General features: G+C 45.7%; 1 protein-coding gene across 1 annotated transcript; it reads right to left on the bottom strand.

Moving 5' to 3' along the window:
- Nucleotides 1–757: 757 nt before the first annotated feature.
- Nucleotides 758–24065, bottom strand: PIGS (phosphatidylinositol glycan anchor biosynthesis class S). The gene is made up of 12 exons (XM_083172280.1): nucleotides 23916–24065; nucleotides 23699–23838; nucleotides 22484–22595; nucleotides 20582–20671; nucleotides 10087–10178; nucleotides 7688–7922; nucleotides 7148–7290; nucleotides 6260–6374; nucleotides 5842–5987; nucleotides 3628–3728; nucleotides 3297–3507; nucleotides 758–1556 (listed from the first exon to the last, which is right to left on the bottom strand). The coding sequence occupies exons 1-12, from the start codon at nucleotides 23947–23949 to the stop codon at nucleotides 1281–1283; spliced, it is 1695 nt and encodes a 564-aa protein (XP_083028406.1). The 5' UTR covers nucleotides 23950–24065; the 3' UTR covers nucleotides 758–1280.

Consider the following 24065-nt stretch of genomic DNA (forward strand, 5'->3'; position numbering starts at 1 on the left):
CGCACCGCTGCACTCGCCACGCTTCGGGTTGGCGTCAATCGTGGGGTGACGACGGGGCCATATACAATGTGAAATGGGTCATATTGGCCCATTTCACATTGTTTCCTATGTGAGATGGACTTAAATCAAGTCCATCTCATCTTGTGCCATTATAATGGCACAAGACCGACACGATGCTCCCAATTTCAATGTTAAAAATTATTTTAACATTGAAGCCTATGGCAAAATCGCGGGCATCGCGTCGGTCGCTTCGGGGGCTATGTTAATGGCCGCGACCGACGCGATGCCCCCGATTTTGCCTTTGATGGTAAAATGGACCTGATTTCAAAGGAAATCGGGTCCATCACGGGCATCGTGTACCTTAACTTTAAGGTACACGATGCCCGCGATTGTGGCCGTTCTAGGAAACAAGTACCCAAGTCATAAATAATATACCATATTATTCAATTTATATAGCTTAGATTTTTATTTTTTGTATGTATTTTTTTGGGGAGGGAGGGGGGGTACAACACCCCTCATTTCTTATTTTTAAAGTTCTGAATGATGGAATGTATAACTACACCTAGGTAGTCTGCGGGTTACCAAATACCAGCAACTTGTTTAATAAGGGAACTAAATTATATTGGATTTAAAAGAATGTTTGGAATGCAAGTCCTCTCAAATACTGGTTTAATATGCTCATAACTAATCTCCTTTTCCTACCATTAATGGAAGATTCCTCTCAGTGGAGAATATAATAGGATACTAGATTTCCTCATCTTTTCCAGATGTGATCTTTAATAAAATATACAAAACAGTGAAAGCAGCAGAAAATGAACGTTTTCCTTATTTGTACAAAAAAAATCCCTTTTTCTCTTCGACAGAATTAAAACTGCTTTAGAAAATGTGTTTGGACTCAGCCCAAAACACAAAAAAAATGTTTTTATTATTATTTGAGTTTCTGTTTGTTAGATCCACCCATCTGCATAAAATCATCACCCTCAATCAATGTATAGATAACAGGTAAACAGCATGCAGTATACACCTGCTGTTAACTTAAACAAGCAATCGTACAATAAAAAGAAAAAGTATAATACATTCTGCTGGAGTGTCTTGGATATACAACCAATACTGAATGCAGATGAGCGACAGGTCCCAGCTTTCCATACGCCTGTGCATTGTGTTTTTGAGCCATGTTTCAAACATCCATACCACACTCCGCTAATAAATTAATGCAGTCAACAGTGCTTTCCTCCCCCCGAGGAATCCAGTGGAAGACTTGTGAAGAGAATGAAACTTGTTCAGTTAGTTTTGGCAGGTTCCTTCTTACTTGACTTGTATTCCTTAGCGATCTTTAACAGAGACAGCAAGATTGGGACAGCCATGGGTAAGAATAGTGGGATATAAATGGCAAATTTCTGATCATCTGGAAAGTATAAAAGGTGAAGCAGTGAGGGGTCGAAGAAAGCCTTCTCTGAAGACGTAATGGCTTCTTTGCTTGCTTTAAAGGCATTCTCCAGCCTGCCGGCTTCCAATTCAGAAAGTGCAATCTGAATAGAGGACACGGAGTGGTATACCTATGGAGAAACATTTGTTATAGTCCAAACAATTAGAATATCCATCCGCTGCCCATCTTCAGTCTAAGGACTGTAGGATATGCAATAACCACCCATTGGAGGATACATAGTAAACAAAAAAGCAAATGCATTCCATATGCAGTAATTATGTGGACATTATAGGGTTATAGTTGTCAAACAATCTAAGGCACAAGTGACTGATCACCATAACTGATGGCTGCCAAGGCGCTGCGCAGCTCGGCGGGGATGTGCCCCCCGCATGAAATGTCTTAATGTAATGTATGTAATGTGCCCCCCCTTCATCCCTGCTTGATGCTGCACTGTAATCCACAAAACATTCCTAGTGTACGCAAGCATACATGGCCAATAAAGTTGATTCTATTCTAACAACTACTTCGCCTTTCTCACTACTTCCACTTAATAGCTAACTTATGGCTGCTACAGGTCAGATGCCTCAGGGCTTACTTACACACACACACACACACACACACACACACACACACACACACAAATCCAGGATCTGCAAACAAAAGGCTGTCAGTACAAGGATTTGCCATAACCAGGCCGATACAGGGAATACAATTTCAGAAGCAAGAAGTGATGGCAAGATAATGGCCCTTATTCTGGTTGACTCCCTTGGATGCGAATTTGCATCCTTGCGAGTCACTCTAACCCCCCTCGGGAATAGTTAGCCAGTGCCACCCATTTGCACGCGGGATGCGTTCGCAAGGGTTGCGAACGGATGTTTTACACGAACATCCATTCGGAAATGCAGTGGGAACTTGCCCAATCTTTCAATGGTCGCCGGTCATCGAATGACGGTGAAGGCGCACGTGTATGTAAGGGTGGTCCAGACCACCCTTACATATGCCTGTAGAATTGCAGGGAATTGGGCGGGCATCTGACATCTGGTTATGTCAGCTGCCCGCCCCCCGCATGGACATTTACATGTGTATGCCCAGCATTTTCATGAGAATGCCCATGAAATGCTGGGCGTTCACATATGCTAATGGCCCAGACGAGCAACCCCCCCCCCAAGGCTGGGCGAACATATTATACGCATACGCAAAACATCGGTCTCCATGCGAATTTGCGGCCGAGCGAGTCACCTAGAATAAGCATAATAATATACATAGCCCAAGCTATGAAAGAGACAGGAGAGTACTGAGCAGCCCAGAATGCAGCCACACTATATAGAAGCAATACAGACTAGGGTTACACGTACAGAATTAGCTAGACTAGACAAGAATTGGAGGATGTAGCCTGAGGTAGAGCCCGAAACAACCAGAACATTTTTGAATTAAGACCAGAGATCTCGGAGATTGGACAAGAACAAGCTTCGTCCTGACATTGCTAACACAAGACTGTGCATGTCAACAGGTGCAGGACAAAAGGAGGCACGGTAGTACACACAATCAATATACTCAGGGAAACTACTGTAATTATACATTTTTTTCAATTAGCTAAGTTACAAGTAAAAAAAAAAAAGATCTGAAGTCTATATTTATTAGCTTAAAGTAGAATTTAAGTAAATTCTGCTGATATTTGCTTTCATCAACAGAGGCCATAGGTATCATTCTATAAGTAAAATACAAAAATAAACTTTTTTTTTTTTAGTCAGTCAAAACATACCCATACTTAAGGTATATTGGCGGGTGATGTGTGTGTGTGTATAAACCTAAACAGCGAATATTCGCAGCCTAGCGAGCAGGACTGAATCGGACCCTTTGCTGGACTCACCTCTGAGGCCACATTGTCATTAATCACTATGTTCCCAATCTCATCCAGAAGCTGAGCCAGGGAGGTCAACGTGGTGGTGACCGTAGCAATGTTCTCCACGGTCCTCAGCCAGAGCAGTTTATCCAGCTCCCAGTCAGTCAGTCCTTGGTTTCCGGGGTTTTCAAGTTGGTAATTCTTGGGCACATGAACCTTAGATATACCCAAAAGTAGGCTGGTGAAAGACAACATACAGAAATATACATGAAGACCCCATTAAAACACAGATTTTAGGCATGAAAAATGTACATTTCTCAGTAAAAAAAAAAAAAAAAAAAAAAAAGAGGTGCCCTACCGCAACTGAGTCAGGAAAACCTCCATCACTTTTACCATATCGATATCAACACGTACCGGGAACTCCAACTTTTCTGAGTTTCCATAATCCACATTATATACCTGGAAACATTATGTATTGTTATTTCAGAGAAAAGGACATGAACATTAGAGGAAAACACACCAATAGGTACTGTTTGCAATAAAGTAGATGGCATGGCCACACGTGCTGCTTCTACAATACAAAGGTACGGAGGCAGCTGGACAAACAGGAAACTTGTCAAAAAACAAAAGTGTAGAAAAGTCCCAAGGCGCTATCCGTCCTTGCAGCCACCGACCCAAATGGAGGAGCACTCGGAACTCCTCACTGGCAGATGCTTTGGAATGAATAAAGGTCTCGATGGCGCTGAACTGGTATGTCTCTCGAAATGTGTGTTGCTCGTGATTAAGGGCAAATAAGTATATGAAAAAACGTATTAGAATTTTCAAAGATTTGATTAAACGAAGGTGTTCACAAAAAACACTTAGTGAGAGGGATTCGTACCCAAACTCACTGGTTAAATGTGTGGTAAAGGTGTATAAAGGTATCTTTTTAAGGGGTCCATCCGTGCAGATAGAATTAATATGAATACCAAGAAGGTTGAACAATGTCCTAAATGGCGTACCGTACTCACTGTATATACACAGGAGTTTGACGCCTATAAAGGTTTCTTTTGTTGACACTTGGTACGAAAAATAGTCAAATATCACAAATCACTGGTTAAGTGAGTATGGTAGGCACCGATTTGTGATATTTGACTATTTTTTAATCACGAGCAACACACATTTCGAGAGACATACCAGGTCAGCGCCATCGAGACCTTTATTCATTCCAAAACAGGAAACTTGTGATTATGAAGTAAATAATGCAATCCTGAAGATGGCCGTTTACAACCTACTGTATAATGTAATCATTTTACACATATTACTAAAACACAAAGGACGGAATTCAATCCATAATTTCAACTGTCGGAACGTCCTGACAGTCAGAATTGACAGCCAGTTTTTGCTCCGCTCGACAGATACTCAACTAGTGCAATTCAATGTTCTGCCTGTCGTGAAAAGTGGATGAAAACGGCCATGGATTGGCACGAAACGGCTGTGAATCTGACAATCCAGATCAGACTTATTTCAAAGTGGGATCTACAGTATTTTGTCACAACCTGCCTTCAATGCAGTCGGAAACGTCAGCACTGAATAAGTGGTGGCTGCTATTTCCCCTGTCGGCAACATCAAATAGCGCCCAAAATTGGAAGCAGATTTGTGGTAAAACCATGGTCTTAAACAAGATAAGTGGGTTAAAAAATGTTCAGATGATCACTATTTATATTATTGTATATATGGTTTTGAAATTTACACCCAGAAGTTCACAATGAGTATAAAAAGCAGTAGACATGACAAGTGAGGCTTTAACATTATAGCGCTACATCACAATTGGAATGCCCTCCCAAGCACAATAAGACTCTCCTCCAGTCTCCAAACCTATAAGCGTTCCCTGAAAACTCATCTCTTCAGGCAAGCTGATCAAATTCCAGAACCAGCCACTCAAGCTTGATATACCGTTCCTATCTAATCATATCCCCACTGTCCAGTACACACATATCCACTTTTTCACATTTTCCATCCTCCTGACCCCTGGCCAAACTGCTGGGTCACTGTATCTTACAGCACACCAGGAACCTTTGCATTCTGGTGGAATTAATGCAATAAAGAATATAGTATCTATCCTTATGTATCAATGCCTATTTCCCTATAGATTGTAAGCTTGAGAGCAGGGCCCTCCTACCTTTTGACTGTCTGTAAATACCCTGTTTGCTGTTTCGCCGTGCATATGCCGGAATTCTCCGGGTTGGACGTTTCGCAGCCAGCCGTCCCTCCACCCTATTCAACGCGTCAGGGGCACACTGCCCCTGACAGTGAATTTGTACCCTACCGACGAATGACGCAAAGAGCCGGGAGGACGGCGGAAGGCAGGGAGATGGCAGCCTCCCTGCCTGCGCCGCATGCTACACACAGATGCAGGAGGGAGAAGGAGGGCTGTGACAGGTAGCAGAAGTTTCGTCCCCGAAGAGACAGGGCAGGTCTTGTTAAGCAGTGTTTAGCTAAATCATTAAATTGTAATAAAAATATATATAAATAAAAAAAACATAAAATAAAAGCACATCTTTCTATTAATTCACCAGTGAAATGTGCTTACCATGATACCTCCCCAGCGAGGGCTGTGAAACGCATTGGAAGGCACTCTTTTGCCATCTTTGTCCTGGATGTACAGGGGAGAATGAAAATATTCTGGGACATATAGTAGAAAATTCAATACAGGGTATAGAGAAGCGGCACTGGAACCTGTAATAATAATAATAAAAATTAAAAAAAAAGTTGAATGCAAAAAAGGTAATAACTTATCTAAAATGGTAGATATACATATAACTCACTGCACTACCGAAGCATGTAGAACGGTCTATACTAATTAACGTTCAGACCATGGTGCAGCTAATATACGTGCGATAGTGTATTATCTAGTAAACGATCCTGTGAATTTTTACAATTTAACAGTAATGCACAAATACATTGTATTGAAATCTAATACAAAGGTTTTGTGTTCATTAAGTCCTTACCAAGCCTTGCCTCTACAGGGTTAATGACGTGAGGCAAATTGTTTGCATTCAGGGTGTAGCTTGAAGTATCCCTCTCAAAGCGAGGATTGACCCCAAGTATAGCATAATACAAGATCTGAAACAAGCATATACATGCACTTTTTAGTAACTATTATGTAGTGGTGGTTATCAAAGTCACAAATAGTATATTAAAATATTAAATATAGCATAAAAAAAGATAGCAACTAAATATAAAATTGGTTATCAAGTTAAAAAGATAGGTTGGTGCATAGCTGCTCTAAAGGCCCATACACCACCCATAACCACTTGGTCAGGCCAATACAATTTATGTATACTTTAATCTGCCATAACCTAATCATGTATGTATTGTTAGTGCCTTAAATGCTGGCATTACTTTACAGTAGTTGCCTAGAACTGTCACTTATCTATTTTTGATTCTGGATGATGCAATTATACAATACCAGAAAAAAAAAATGCAAAGATGAAGTAAAATATAATTGCTTAAGAATTACACAATATTTTCCAGAATACAGGAGTAAAAGTACTCTCCAAATGTGTATGGCCTTTGTGGTGAAGTAATAAATGTAGGCAGTAATATATGTTGCATATTAATTTCTTTGTTTGTTATGGGTCCTACACACGAAAAGCTGTGCACTCTGGGTAATATTTATGTTTTGCATGTAGCCCTTAGATGTTAGACTGCTTTATTTATACACTGCAATTTAGATTTCAGTTGGAACACATCCCTCCCAAATCTAACTCTGCACATGTTACATCTGCTCCACCCGCAGTGCAAAATAGCCTTGCCCTGTGGCTTGCTTGTTTTGCTTTACTTACAAACATGAATCATTCCCACTGGTTAGAACCACTCACACATACGTCACAAACCTGGGAATCCACTGAGAAGTTAGCCACTGGGTGCAGCTTATCCAGGAATGGCTGGATGTACTGCTCCGAGGCAGAACTTATGTTCCAGTTCAGGTAATGGGATTTTGGATCTGGGTTTAGCAGGGTAAATGTGATCTCATAGCCTGAAAACAAAACAGAGATTCTTTAGATTTCCACAGGAGCTAATCAACCGGTAAGGACAGCATATGGCCGGTTCCTGATTCCACCACAAATTAATTTAACATCACACAGGTATTCAAGACACTATTTACAACGAGCAATAGACAATCACATATGTGCTACTGTATGTAGATAAAGAATGTCAGATGTGTAACCCCTTGCTATCCTTAGGGACAGCTCCCGTGGCATAGCATAGCACTGTCTGACCCAACACTATTTCCCCCACTTAGCTTGACCTTATTGACCATAGGAATATTGCACCAAACCTGATCACCCCAGCATATTTGATAGACAGTGGAATACAGCAGTAAAGAAAGAAAAAAATATAAGACAAAGACTGTAACTGATCTGTGTCTGTACCAGGGCTGGACTTGAATGCTCTCCTGCTGTTCTCAAAGTCATCTTTATTGAATCTGTGACTGGAGATCCTATCAGACAGTGCCGATATGACAGCTTTTTCTGTAAAGGACATGGTTTGAATAACACGCTCCACTTTACTATACAGGGTACGGCGGATGTCTTCAGTATTAAGTGATGGGTCCAGAGAAAGCTTAACAAAAAATCTTCTGTGCTTGCCAATGTAGACACTGATCCCCTGAAAATAGCAATATCAGACATAATTCGTCAATAAACAAAAACGCACCTATCAACAAGACTTATATGATCACAAAACATAAAAAACAGCAGCTAAATAAACAAAAGCAAGGTAATTGGCCACAGATGTATGCCTATATATAGCATAGCTGTGGCACTCAGCGACACATGCATTAGTGTACATCTCTGAATCAGGCCCTAAGAGGGAATGTTACTAAGATGGGCGTTCTATTTCACACGAGATATTACTAAGGGCAGCCAATCAGGATCTACTAATTAAGCACATTATAGAAGATAATAGATTGTTTCTGATTGGTTGCCCATTGCAACATCCTATCTGAAATATGGAAATGGTTCTTCAAGATCTTCATCCAAGTTGATGCAGTTTGAGTATTATTTTAACATGAACATAATTTTCTTGAAATCTAGTGAAAATACAGACAAACTTTGCTTTCCTGTGTCCAGCAGATTATAGGAGGGTATACAATATGTGCTGCTATTCCACTGGTGGAAAGAGCGGCACTGACTTATTCGGGATCACTATGAAATCCCTGCAGTTGGTGTCCCAATGGTCGAAATCCCGATGCCGGAATCCAGACCATCACAATGCCGACAAGGGGGGGGGGCCGTGGTTCGCCACACTATTTTATTCTTCGTCTATGGGTGTCGTGGACACCCATAGAGGGACAAAGTTCCGGTATTGCGGTGGTCGGGATTCTGGCGTCGGTATTTCAACCTATTCAATTCTATCGTTTTTGACAGCATTTAAGCCTTTCAGATTTTGCTTTTTTTTTTAAAGTCGAATACGAATGGTCAAAAACGTCCACTAACTACTGAATTCACGGCTGATTCCAACAATATAGCAGCTGCTTTGATACTCGGAACATTGAATACCAACTGTAGAGTTACAGTCAGAAAGGGTCGAAAATGGCAGTGACAATAGCAACTGGAAGGTAGACAAGACATCTCTATGTCATTTTCAAGACAGATGACTTGGCCTACATACCTGTAAGAGAACGGGGTCTATACAATGCATTTCCTGCTCTATGGCACAGTTCTAATGTTACGTGCAGGTGATATTTTATTCTGCATCCTGTGCAACTTGGCAGCTCCCACTAAACCCATAAGACATAGTGCTTCTCATGAAAGAGCAATGAACTGTACAGCTTACTGTAAAATACATTGACTCATAGACCCTGTATATACAAAGCATACATTTAATCAATTCTGCAAATGCTTCTGACATTTTTGATAAAAAAAAAAAAAAAAAAAAAGATTGATCCTGGATTCCTTTTGCAATGCAAAAAACAGTATCCTACATCTAAAGCTTGGTACACACTACACAATGTATGTACCCAGCAATGTCATGCTGGTGGTTGCCGGCATCGGCAAGTGCATACACACTTGCCTATCCCAGCAGCGACAAGCGACAGTGCGGGGGAGTGGAGGTCAGGCTGCAAAGCATTTCCTCCTTTGTCTGTACATGCTTATGTCTGTTAATAATTAATGACCCGCAGGAGGTTCTCAAACCACTGTGCTTTGGGACACCGTTAAACAATGAAAACTAGTACAGGACCCCAGCGAGTAACCTCATGTAGGTGGTCAGCAGACTGCACATGCATGGCAGCACTATGGAGACACAAAATGATACAAAGCGTTACAAGTAACAGCCAATGAAACTGATTTTTTCAGACTCCTTGGATCACTGACTGATGGGTTAAAGAAGTCGTCAGCAGCATGGAGTTGTGACCTCATGCTGAGATGGTAGTGACCCACTTTGGCGGTAAGACCGATGGTTTAAGAGTCACTGCACTAGATGATATGCACATGATCGTTAATGATATCACACATATCAGCACCTATCATCTAGTATGTATGCACCTTAAGAATAACATATACCATACAATTCCATTAGGAAATGAACAGCAAAGAGAGTGTAAATCCTGGTTGGCTAAAGAAAAAATGCTAAAACAACACACAGAGCATTAAAAATTATATATAGAGAAAAGACTCAAAAATTCATAAAGTTTCTGTATTGCTTAGATCATTTTAAAAAATGGGTGAAATAACACCTTATGGTGAAGAAAGGGTCACCAACATCCAATGTAGGAGTTTATAAGGCCAACCTTGAGCATAACATTACAATGTAACAAGAGTCACAATACCTGGGGGAAAAGGGGTGTAGCTTCTGGTATAATATACAGTGAGAGTGACCCCTGTGAGCCTTTGTTCAGCTGGTGAAGAGCTTCATCCGCTTCTGCAAAACATAGTATAAATCCAACATTATTGGGTATGATTTTGAGAGAGACTATTTCCACATTGGAACGCACCCACTAAAACACTTTTCACTCACAATTACATTTTTAAAAACTCCAAGAGCATGTGATGTGATGGACTAATAAAAACTGATGGGTACAAAAGGAGACAATTTTCTAATTTACAAATGTAGGCTAAATACGTGAAGATATCTTTTTCTGTACAAGTTGAGTAGTCAGTACATAATTGTACAGCTACATATCATGAACTGCACATAAGACAAATACAGTGTCTGTACAACTAATGCCCTCTTGTGGCAAAAGCTGCAAACAACATCTAGAAACAATGCAGCCATGTACATGGTTAGGCTGGTTTCATACACTCCGGTTTTGACCGGACGGAAAAAAGCCAGACCCACTTTGTCCGGCTTTTAGCCTGATTTCTGGACCTTTCACATGGTCCGGTTTGGAGATCCTGTGGCCCCGCCCCCTCGTCACATGGGGGTGGGTCCAAACAATTTGACTGGCATTTCCAGTCTGACGGGGTGTACGCCTGCCCTACTCGTCACATGGGGGCGGGCGTAAGTATCCGGTAATTTCCGTGGTGTGTGAAGGCGCCCATTGCCTTCCACACCACACTGAATGGGCAGAACGGGACGGCCACGGCACGGTAGCCGGACACTGCAGTGGTAAGATCTGGCTGCTACCCGGCGGCCGCGCCGTGACCGTCCAGTGTGAATGGACACAGAGCTGTCCATCACACACTGTAGGGGCTTTTAAGCCGTGTGGTAATTTCCCGTCCAGCAGGAGCCGGACTGTGTGAAACCAGTCTAAAGGCCCCCATACACTGGGCCGGATGGTACGAAGCACAAGTCGGATCAGTTTCCCCTTGAACTTCCCCAACAGCTCCCTGGGAGTCCTTCATCTGACTTGGCCATTGATTTGCCCTTTTATAAATGCAATAAATCGCATGGGATTAACCATTGTAAAAGGACTCCAGAAGAACCGCAGGGGAAGTTGAACGCAATATATCCTGCACCCATGTACCTGACAGATGCACACATGATTTATCTTATGTGCAGCATGTCTGACCGCCGGCACGCATGGTACTGCGCTCCGGGAGGATTCGGATGTCAAACACGCAATTTGGCTCGATTTCACCCAATTTCTCACCCCAATTTGTTGAAATCAGGTGAAAAGAGGCTAAAGTGCACAGGGGGCCTTTAAAATGGGCATAAATAGCATGCTTAGAATTAAATATATATAACATCTGACTGGTCTTGAAAATTACCTGACATAGTCGACTACATGAATGACAATGGTGATGTAATAAATACCCTTTTATTCCCTCTTGAATGGTGAGTGTCCTCTATGGCAGGCATTCCCAACCACGGTCCTCAATGCACACCAACCAGTGGCGGAACTGCAGGAGGCAATGGAGTCAGCTGCCGCCGGGTTTTTGGTCTTCAGGGGGCGCTTCTCCATTGTCTCCTGCTGTCCGCCGATTCATCCCCGCAGTTGTACATTAGCCGACGGAAGAGCTGAGGCACGGAAGCTGCCTTCTCTTCTCACACAGAGACTGAGCTGGCAGCCGACTGACACTAGGGGGAGCAGGTGCGCCCAGCTCCTTCCAGGCTGCACAGTACGTCGTAGATGGCTGAAGCACTCTCCTGCACCGCGTGTGGGGGAATATAGCCACACACAGGTAGGCACTGACAGCCCCTGCTGCTTCATGTTGCAGTGGGGGTGGGGGGGGCACAATGATTTTATATGTTCGTAGATTTTTAAGTGAGGTGTGTGTTTGTTTTCCTAGGAAAAGTTGTGTTTATTTAGTTGAAATAGGAGTGTGTGTTTTTTGTTTTTTTTTTGTAAAACAGGTGTGTGCATCTCAGTGAGAGGTGTGTGAGTGAAAAAGGTGTGTGTGTGTGTGTCTGAGTGAGAGGCGTGCGTGTGTCTGCCTGAAAGGTGTGTGTGTCTGAGTGAAAGAGGTGTGTGTGTGTGTGTGTCTGAGTGAGAAGTGTGTCATACCCTCCAACATTTGAGGGGCAGAAATCGGTACACATTTAGGAAGGGGGCGTGGCCACTGGTAAAGTGGGCGTGGTCACATACCCTTTCCGAATGTGTACTGAGTGCCCCCCCCCCCCAGCCCCTGATGCAGCTCATGTCACTTGGTGGCTGCTGGCATATTAAAATAAGTATATTATTTAATATACCAGCAGCCACCAAGCCACCATGTGACATGAGCTGCAGCCTGCAGCAGGTGTGTCACATGATGGATATATAAAGAAGAGTATCTAAAGTACTAGTACAGGCTGAGCCACCTTACATTGCTGCACTTATATTGTGTGCTGCGGCAGGCTCCTCCGAATCCCGGCCCAGTCAGTGTGTCACGCACGCTGGGGCTCCTGGCTAGCCACCGCACCCCTGAGCACTCAGACAGATTCGCCTCCAAGAGGGAAACTGAGGGCAGACAGGAGTCCTACTTCTTCTCCCATGAGTGCGCTTGCACAGGGTGCGCGGTGCTGGCGTCGGCGCATGACATCATGGCGCACAGCACCGGCCCACGCATTGCACTCTTGGGAACGGGTGAGGGAGAGATGGGAGAGCCGGCGGCACAGTCCACTCCAGACAGCACACAGAGCGCCCGGGAGCCAGGAGGAACATGAGGTGCACAGTGAGAGACTGACCGCTGAAATGCGGTACATTCGGTACAGTTTAAATTTGCCGGTACAGACTGTTTAAAAACGGTACTGTACCGGCAAATTCGGTACAGTTGGAGGGTATGGTGTGTGTGTGTTTCTGATTGAAAGGCGTGTGTGTGTGTCTGATTGAGAGGTGCGTGTGTGTGTCTGTGTAAGAGGTCTGAGTGAAAGGTGTGTCTGTGTGTATATGAGTAAAAGGAGTGTGTGCGTCCGAGTGAGAGATTGATATATAAAATGTGTGTGTAGGGGGGCACCAACATTAATCATGCCTCCGGGCGACTGGGGCAAACTTATGCCACTGACACCAACAGTGCAGGATTTGTAGATATCCAGGCTTGAGCACAGGTGACTTAATTAGTATCTGAGGGATTCTGATTAAACCATCTGTGCTGAAGCCTGGATATCACTAAAACCTGCACTGTTGGTGTGCCTTGAGGACCGTGGTTGGGAATGCCTGCTCTATGGTCTAAAACTCTGGATAAAAGTAGGACCGGTACTGTCCATTGTGGAGCACCCCCTGGTTGCATTTATTTTGATGTGAGTACGGACTACTATGGAATACGTCAACATGATCTGGCACTCCCGTCCCATGAAATAATCTACGCTTGGGTGCCTTCTCTGATCCAAAAGCATCAAAACATACAATGAGCAGGGAAAGAGTGGCACTCTGCAGGACTTAACAGCCAAAGTACTGGAAACTGCGGGTTCTAGCGACGTTTTGGTCTTAATAACCTTTATATAATAAAAAAAAATTTGGGTACTCTTTACCTAGCACGGCGCCCACGATTTTGATCGTGGGCATCGCAGGTAAAAAAATCGCGGGCATCGAATGCACTTAAAATCGGGTGCGACGCGACCGACGCCCGCGATTTCCCATAGGGAACAATGTTAAATGTCTCAATTGACCCAATTTTCATGTTCAATGCCTCAATTGACCCGATTTTTCCATAGGAAACAATGTTAAATGGCCCACAAGGCCAAATAGCCACCCTGAAGTGTGAAATGGCCCCCACAATTGTTAACGCCACCCCACGATCAACGTCAACCCGAAGCGTGGCGAGCGCAGCGAGCCCGCGAGGGGCGGCGGTACGCGTCCTACGACCTTTTCATACCCCCACTATCCACGTCGGCGTGGAGTTGAGAATAGAATAGTGTGGCGAGCGCAGCGAGCCCGAAGCGTGGCGAGCGAGGGGACGCGGATACCTTCACAGGTAAACGCGGCCCTTCGCGGGCTTCACAGGTATCCGCGTGCGCTCGCCACGCTTCGGGCTCGCCACACTATTCTATTCTCAACTCCACGCCGACGTGGATAGTGGGGGTATGAAAAGGTCGTAGGACGCGTACCGCCGCCGCTCGCCACGCTTCGGGTTGACGTTGATCGTGGGGTGGCGTTAACAATTGTGGGGGCCATTTCACACTTCAGGGTGCCTATTTGGCCTCTGTGGGCCATTTAACATTGTTTCCTATGGAAAAATCGGGTCAATTGAGGCATTGAACAGGAAAATTGGGTCAATTGAGACATTTAACATTGTTCCCTATGGGATATCGCGGGCATCGCGTCGCACCCGATTTTTTAGTGCATTCAATGCCCGCGATGGGCGCCGTGATAAGTAAAGAGTACCAAAATTTGTTTAAAATGTTATATCTCTTATATATTTGGCTACATCTGTCACTCAAAGTGTGTAAGTGTGTCTGTAACGCTGGGTGGAGCCTCTGACTCACATGACAGAGAACCAGCCCAGTGAGCCCACAGTGCCAGACACCCTCTGCCTCCCCCGATTTGCGGCAAAAAAAACCCGCCTCCCCCTCCCACGATTCGCGGCACCACCCCCCGCAACCCCCCTCTCTCACGATTCGCGGCACCCACCCCCCCGCGACCCTCCCTCCCGCAATTCGTGGCACCCCCCCACGATTCACGGCAACCCCAGGATTAAATGGCACATGCAAAACACTGACATGGCTATGGTCGACAATGAAATAGGTTGACATGAGTTTTTGAACATTTATTTTAAATTTTTTGAATGTTTTAATATTCATTCTCATGTGTCGACATGGACACCAATGAAGTGCCACACTTATGTCAACATTTACATGTGTTGACCTTTCTGTGTTGATTTTTTCTTCTTGCGATTCGCGGCACCACCCACCCCGTGACCCCCCCCCCCTCCCGCAATTCGCGGCACACACCCCCCCCCCCCCCCCCGTATGCCCACACACCCTATCACTACCCAGCTTCCTGCTCTCCTGAACCGTAACTTCCACCACTGGAGAGTCGCAGACACTGTGTTGCCCACATACCCCCTATCATGCCTCATAGCCCAGCCTCCTGCTCTCATGCACCCTAACTCCCACCCAGTAGGAGGAGACACTGACTCAGGGCCACCGTCCTGTACTGCCACGCTGGACCCCCACCCACTGGCAGAAGCTGCACAGTGTCTCCCACCCTCCTCTTTAGTCCCCCTTATGCCCACACACCCCTATCACTACCCAGCCTCCTGTTTTTCTGTGCCGTGACCTCCGCCAGTGGGGAGCCGCTGACTCAAAAACACCCTACTATACTATTGCACACACACACACACCTAAACAACACGCACACACAGCCCACCCCCCCACACCCACAAATGTCACTGTACCATCCACACTATCAATGTACATCTTACTCTGTAACCGCTTTTTAATTAAACAATACACACCCCCTTCCAAATCATATGCTCTCTATTTAACACATTTCACCTATAACTCAAGTTGCAATACAGGGCATCTTTTTATGCAATTCTAACCATATAGAAATGATATAAGCTGTGGTTTTCAAATGCCGGGTGCCTCCAAGGGAAATGGATATACTAGAAGCTGCTGCGGCACTCTCGTCTTATTTAAATAAACACACTGTAACAGTGTTTCACTTCAACGTTTCGGTCTTTATTTTATAAGACCTTCATCACACACACACATAATAATGGTGCGGCACTCTCAGCATAATAAGTCACACTTACATACAAGGTGTGATCAACGTTTCAATGTTATGAATCAAATTGTCATCAGGGATTCATAAAATTGAAACGTTAATCACACCTTGTGATTAAGTGTGACTTAATACGCTGAGAGAGTGCCGCACCATTATCATCTGCAAATCCTTCTTTGTGAAGGCCCCGGCTAAAGTTACTGACTATTTTTTGGGAGTGCCGATTCCTGGATGGAGATAAATATGTATATATCTATATATATATATCTCTATCTATCTATCTATCTATCTATATATATAGATATCTATATCTATATATTATATTATATACACACACACACACACACCTCAAAGGATGATGCGGCACTCCATTCCCAAACGTGTACATATTTATTAGCTGGTAAAGCAACGTTTCAATGCTTACTGCGGCATTTTCATCAGGCTAACAATGCCGCAGTAGGCATTGAAACGTTGCAAGTTGTATCTACTTGTCTATGAAGGCACCCATATACACATACACACACACAATAATATATATATATATATATATATATATTGATGTTCAGCCTGGCACTCCGCTATAAGTAACAACTGCCTCGGGTGCCTCCAGGTAGATAGATGTAGCGAGTAATCCAAGCAGGCAGTGGCACTCCGTAGGGCTTAGTGAAAAAAGTTTATTACAAAGTGACCGACGTTTCGGGGACTGGATACCCCTTTGTCAAGGTGTGTAACCTTGTCAAGGTGTTACACACCTTGACAAAGGGGTATCCAGTCCCCGAAACGTCGGTCACTTTGTAATAAACTTTTTTCACTAAGCCCTACGGAGTGCCACTGCCTGCTTGGATTACTCGATATATATATATATACTAGGTGATTCATCGCGCCCTACGGGCGCTCTTCACACCGTCGTAAGGGGCTGCGCCCCCTTAATATGTGAACGTTTGTATATGAGAAATATGGTTAGAATTGTATGAAAGATGCCCTGTATTGCAACTTAGGTGTCCGCGAATCGCGGGAGGGGGGGTCGCGGAGGGTGCCGCGAATTGCAGGAGGGGGGGTCGCGGGGGGTGCCGCGAATTGCAGGAGGGGGGGTTGTGGGGGGGTGGATGCTGCGAATCGCGGGAGGGGAGGGTTTGCAGAGAATAGCGGGAGGGGGGTCGCGGGGTGGGTTGCCGCAAATCGCGGGAGGGGGGTTACGGGGGCGGGGGTTGCGGCGAATCATGGTAGGGGGGGTCGCGGGGGGTGTGCCGTGAATCACGGGAGGGGGGGTCACGGGGTAAGGTGCCAAGATTCGCGGGGGGGTGTGTGTGTGCCGTGAATCGCGGGAGTGGGGGTTGCGGGGGGGGTGGGGGGGTGTGACGCGAATCGCCACAAGAAAAAATCAACACAGAAAGGTCAACACATGTAAATGTTGACATAAGTGTGGCACTTCATTGGTGTCCATGTCGACACATGAGAATGAATATGAAAACATTCAAAAAATGAAAAAAAAAAACCTTCAAAAACTCATGTCAACCTTTTTCATTGTCGACCATAGCCATGTCAGTTTTTTCCATGTGCAATTTAATTCTGGAGCTGCCGCGAATCACGGGGGGTGCCGCGAATTGCGGGAGGGGGGGGGTCGCGGGGTTGGGTGCCGCGAATCGCGGGAGGGCGGGGTTCACAGGGGTTCCGGTGGGGGGTTGCCGCGAATTGCGGGAGGTGGGGGGTCACGGGGGGTGCCACGAATCGCGGGAGGGGGGGTTGCGGGGGGGTGTGACGCGAATCGCCACAAGAAAAAATCAACACAGAAAGGTCAACACATGTAAATGTTGACATAAGTGTGCCACTTCATTGGTGTCCATGTTGACACATGACAATGAATATGAAAACATTCAAAAAATGAAATACATCTTCAAAAACTCATGTCAACCTTTTTCATTGTCGACCATAGCCGTGCCAGTGTTTTGCATGTGCCATTTAATCCTGGGGCTGCCGCGAATCGCGGGGGGTGCCGTGATTTGCGGGAGGGGGGGGGGGTTGCGGGGGGTGGGTGCCGCGAATCGCGGGAGAGCGGGGTTCATGGGGGTTCCGGTGGGGGGTTGCCGCGAATCGCCGGAGGGGGGCTTGCGGGGGGTGTGACGTGAATCGCCACAAGAAAAAAATCAACACAGAAAGGTCAACACATGTAAATGTTGACATAAGTGTGGCACTTCATTGGTGTCCATGTCGACACATGAGAATGAATATGAAAATATTCAAAAAATGACAAAAAAAACTTCAAAAACTCATGTCAACCTTTTTCATTGTCGACCATAGCCATGTCAGTGTTTTCCATGTGCAATTTAATTCTGGAGCTGCCGCGAATCACGGGGGGGTGCCGCGAATTGCGGGAGGGGGGGTCGCGGGGGTGGGTGCCGCGAATCGCGGGAGGGCGGGGTTCACAGGGGTTCCGGTGGGGGGTTGCCGCGAATTGCGGGAGGTGGGGGTCACGGGGGGTGCCGCGAATCGCGGGAGGGGGGGTTGCGGGGGGGTGTGACGCGAATCGCCACAAGAAAAAATCAACACAGAAAGGTCAACACATGTAAATGTTGACATAAGTGTGCCACTTCATTGGTGTCCATGTCGACACATGACAATGAATATGAAAAAATTAAAAAAATTTAAAATAAATCTTCAAAAACTCATGTCAAACTTTTTCATTGTCGACCATAGCCATGTCAGTGTTTTCCATGTGCAATTTAATTCTGGAGCTGCCGCGAATCACGGGGGGTGCCGCGAATTGCGGGAGGGGGGGTCGCGGGGGTGGGTGCCGCGAATCGCGGGAGGGCGGGGTTCACAGGGGTTCCGGTGGGGGGTTGCCGCGAATTGCGGGAGGTGGGGGTCACGGGGGGTGCCGCGAATCGCGGGAGGGGGGTTGCGGGGGGGTGTGACGCGAATCGCCACAAGAAAAAATCAACACAGAAAGGTCAACACATGTAAATGTTGACATAAGTGTGCCACTTCATTGGTGTCCATGTCGACACATGACAATGAATATGAAAAAATTAAAAAAATTAAAAATAAATCTTCAAAAACTCATGTCAACCTTTTTCATTGTCGACCATAGCCATGTCAGTGTTTTGCATGTGCCATTTAATCCTGGGGCTGCTGCGAATTGCGGGGGGGGGGGGGGGGTGCCGCGAATCGCGGGAGGGGGGTCGCAGGGGGGTGCCGCCAATCGTGCAAGGGGGGGTCGCGGGGGGGTTCTTTTTGCCGCGAATCGCGGGAGGGAGGTCGCGGGGGGGGGTGTTTTTTCCGCGAATCGGGGGGGGTCACGGGGGAGGGTTTGCCGGGATTCGCGGGAGGGGGGGTCACGGGGTGGTGGTTATGCCGCGAATTGCGGGAGGGGTCGTGGGGGGTTCTTTTTGCAGCGAATCGCGGGAGGGGGGGTCGCGGGGTGTTTTTGCTGCGAATCGCGGTAGGGGGGGTCGCGGGGGAGCGGGTGTTTTTGCCGCGAATCGCGGGAGGGGGAGCGCGCGGGGGAAAGGTTTTGCCGCAAATCGCGGGAGGGTGGCGCTCACCTGGTGGCTGTGGAGTAGCAGTGCTGGGCAACATGGGAAGGCAGTGGGTGTCTGGCACTGTCTGTGGGCTCACTGGGCTGGTTCCCAACATGACCCTCTCCAGGAGGGACACAATGCTCTGTTTCTAGACTTCCCCTTAATGTATGATTGCCATCACCTGTTTTAAACAGGTTAATTTCTCAGAAAGGTGTTCAGCACAGATGAAGGCAATCACACATTAAGAGGAAAGTCCAGGAACAGAGCGTTATAGACACAGACACCCACTTTGAGTGACAGATGTAGCCAAATATATAGGAGATATATACATTATATATATATATATATATATATATATATATATATATATATATATATATATATATATATATATATATATATATATATATATATACATACATACATACATACATACATACATACATACACACACACACACACACACACACACACACATACACAGTGGGGATCGAAAGTTTGGCCACATCAGGCAAAAATTCATTTTAATGTGCAAAAAGAAGCCAAGGAAAGATGAAAAAACCTCCACATGGCATCAAATTACAGATTAAACATTCTTAGAACTTGTCATAAAATGTCTGATTTTATTCCATCATTTACACTTTCAAAATAACAGAAAACAAAAAATGGTGTCTGCAAAAGCAGCAGCAGCATTAGCCGCAGTCAGTAATAAAGCAGACTGTCTTATAGTAGCCACATAGACTTTCTACACCAGCAGCTACAATCATTAATATTATTGTAAGCACATTTGGTTACGGCCATGGCCTCCAGTTTTAGGTAACTGTATATAACTGGGTGGTACATTGGTACCCTCATAATTAAAAGGTCAACATTTTGTAAATAAAAAAAACGTAACACACACACTGTACAGTAGTGCATGACCTCGTCAACTCGAATGATTACTGTATTCAGAGAAAACTTACAAGTCTGATTTATTGTTCTGTGACAGAGGCAGATAGTACATGTTCCCTGACAGAAATAGCATAATATCAGCAGAGAGTAATTAAGGGTGCCGGACGGGGTCCCGACAGGCATTTACCCGACGTCGGAATCCCGACTGTCAAAACACTGACAACCGGGTTCCCGACGGCCACCTGCTATTCTCCCTCGTGGGGGTCCACGACCCCCATAGAGGGAGAATAGAATATACCACACCCGTAAATAACATACTGTACACTCCATACCTGACAGACTCTGCAGTGACAGAACCTCATCCTCCTCAATGCTTGTCCTTCTGTATTTAAACTCATAGCGGCAATTGAAACTGGTGTGAGCTGCAGAGGACACATTTAATAATAATAATAATATATATCACACAATAATTTCTGTTGAGCATGTTAAAAATAAAATGTACAGCCAGATATAGCACAGAAAAGGCCAGCATATTTCACATCAAGAGCTCACGAGGCATTTGTAATATCTGAGGATTCTCATCTGGGTAGGAGATCTGACTTGAGCACTTATGGGGCCTACACACGGGGTGATTTCAGGGAATTTTCTAAGCAATCTCACTGGATTGCTTAGATAATGCACCTACATTGCTCCGTGTGTAGGGGCAAAAGCAACACATGGATCTGCGTGTCGCTATAGGGTGGGTTTACAATTAAAAATCGGCTCTGGGGGGCATTTAACATTGGGTCCAATGTAAAATTGGGTCGGTCGCGTCGCATCGCATGCCATTATAATGGCATGCGATGCGACAGTTTTTAAAAGTGTACTAAAAACATCTTTAAAGCCTGACAATCGGTTCGGTCGGGTCCCATCGCATACCTTAAGTTAAGGTATGCGATGGGACCCGTGCTAGGAAACAAGTACCAATAACAGGCCTGTTATTAGAGGACCACAGGGGACCCAACACCAGTGCTGGAGTAGGAAGGAGAGGACGCTGCTCGGGGACTGACTGCAGAAGTCCGGGATCAGCGTGGAGCTGCAGATAGTGCCTGTTTCAGAATCTAGTTTTTTTGACTGGTTCTCCACAAGATCTGGTAATTTGCAGACTTTTCTCACCTATTCTGACCTGTTTGGAGTGGATCACCCTTTTTATTGTTTATATGCCTATTTAGAGAGCTTTGTGTCTATAAGTTCTCAATTTTACTTGGTAATTGTAACCTGCCTCTTATATGGAAGGATTTAAATTGACTTTTAGGTACTTATGTATTATCTGGACTCCCATGTTAAATGCACCCCATTTTTTCATACCCCTACTATCCAACTACGCATGGAGTTGATTTTATATAGTGTGGCGAGCGCAGCGAGCCACCGTGCCCGAAGCGTGGTGAGCGCAGCGAGCCCCGCGAGGGGGTGCGGTCTCACAAGAAAAACGGGAGTCCAGATATTACATAAGAACCGACTTTTATTATGTATTAAAAGACTGGATTACGCTATGATTGTTTTTGTATATTTCTCCTTTGCATGATTTAAACTGGAGATATTGCAACAAGGATTATCGTCTGACCAATCGGAATAAGATAAGAGTTCATATATTCTATTCTTGTTTATTTATGCATGTGGAAGGGTTGAGGCGCAGAAGTGTTGGAGACAATATTTTCTCTCAGAATGGGAAGTATCCCTGGGACCTGATAAAATGCTGCCCGATATTGATACATCAGGCAGCAAAGCATCCCCCATACAGACCATGCATAGGGCTGTACTTTTGTCTGCCAATACTCTGAAGAATAGGTATATACATCGGGATGCAGTTACAATCCCGGCGGTCGGGATCCCGGCGTTCAGAATCCCGACGCCGGAATCCCGACCGCCGAAATGCCGACACTTTCTCCCTCCTGGGGTGTCCACGACACCCCTGGAGGGAGAATAAATTAGTGTGAATAACGTAGCGGGGCACCGGGCCCACTGCGTGGTGAGCGCAGCGAGCCCGCAAGGGGGGGCGATCCACGTCCCCCCCTTGTCGGCATTTCGGCTGTCGGGATTCCGGCGTCGGGATTCTGAACGCCGGGATCCCGACCGCCGGGATTCAATACTGAATCCATATACATCAGCCACAGTGTCCATAATAGAGAATGAGAAAAAAGCATGTTATATAATCATTACTTGCGCCTGTTATCAGTCCAGGAAAATATACTCACAGTTCAGTACCGTCTCTTTTTCATTCAAGTCTGAGGCAGGGATTCGCCTTTGCTGTTCAGCTGTCAATGTTCCTCTAGAAAATACCACCTCTATGGGGACAGTGAGCTGCAGCTAATATATAAAAATAGAACATGTTATGCCATACACACAGTATATAGCCGTGACAAATACTGATGGGATGGAGTCAGCATCCGGGTAGTCAGGATGATTGTGTTAAAAAATACAGACGCCAGCATCCCGACTGCTGTCAGAAGACCAGCACATCCCAATCAGTGAGTCTGCAGGTGGGTTAGGGTCAGGCCGAGGAAGGGCGTGTTAGGTTTAGGCACTAGTGGGAGGACTTATTGGGCCTACACACATAGTGGTCTAGAGGCATTTTCTAATCGATCTCACTAGTGGCCAGATTCTCTAAGCTTGAAAAGTGATAAATTGGAGAGTGATAAACAGCCAGCCAATCAGCTCCTACCTGCCATGTCACAGAAATGTCAGGCAGGAGCTAATTGGCTGGCTGTTTATCACTCTCCATTTTATCACTTTTTAAGCTTAGAGAATCTGGCCCTAGATCACTTAGAAAATGTCCCTACATCACTAGTGTGCAGGGGCATAGTGATACACAGCCGCTATCACCCAGCAATTAATGTCCAGGATGCTGGATAAATCTAGTATTATCTACTCAAAGCTGGCCCTGACAAATCGCTCAGCACATCGCTGTGTGCTGAGCATTCTAAGCAATCTAGCATCTCTCAGAAGTCGCTACGTATGTAAGCCCCATTATGCACTAGTAGGGAGGGTTAATCCCCATACACACGGGCAATGGAGGAGCCTGTGCTGAGTGATGTGCTTAAGAACGGATCACTGAGCACACATTGCTGCACACCCGCAATGTGTACTGAGCGATCCATATGGGCCAGTGTTCTCTGGTGAGAGAACACAAGCAATGACTACATTTTGACTGCATGCAGTCAAGATCTACTCAGGCAATAGCGACACGGGGGACCGTGCATCTCTTTTGCCAGGGGGCATATACACAGAGCGAGCCGTGCTGCACTCAGCCATCATCACCACTGTGTATGCCCCTTTATAGAGTCAGGCTGCAGGGAAGGGAAGCTCATACTAGCGGACACATATACAATGATAAGCAGCACAAAGGGAAACCTTCATTAGCCGGCCACCCCAGCCCACATAATGTCACCGTATTATACAGCTGCTCATACCCGCAGCAGGCCCAGCTGGCTGATCTCAGAGTACGGCAAAGACGCCCGATAAGTCTCTGTTGTCTTCCACCAGAGGGGTAATCCAACCACCGCAGCGACGAGGGCAATGGAGAAGGCGGCACGCCGGCCACGGGAGGCCTCTGGAGAGCAGAAAATGAATGAGATCAGCCCGTCAGTCAGTCAGGGCGTTGTCACATAACCGGGCAGCAGTACTCACCGACCACGGCGGCTGCTGTCACGGGAACCACCATGATTGTTCCTGACTGTCACACCGGCTGCTTAGCGGCTGGCTAGAGCAATAGCCAATCACAGACCACTATTTCTCCAGCGATAAGAAATTGTCTCCACATACGTCCCATATAATCTA

Source organism: Crinia signifera, chromosome 2 (assembly GCF_055691185.1).
Source record: "Crinia signifera chromosome 2, ASM5569118v1, whole genome shotgun sequence".
NCBI classification, from domain to species: domain Eukaryota; kingdom Metazoa; phylum Chordata; class Amphibia; order Anura; family Myobatrachidae; genus Crinia; species Crinia signifera.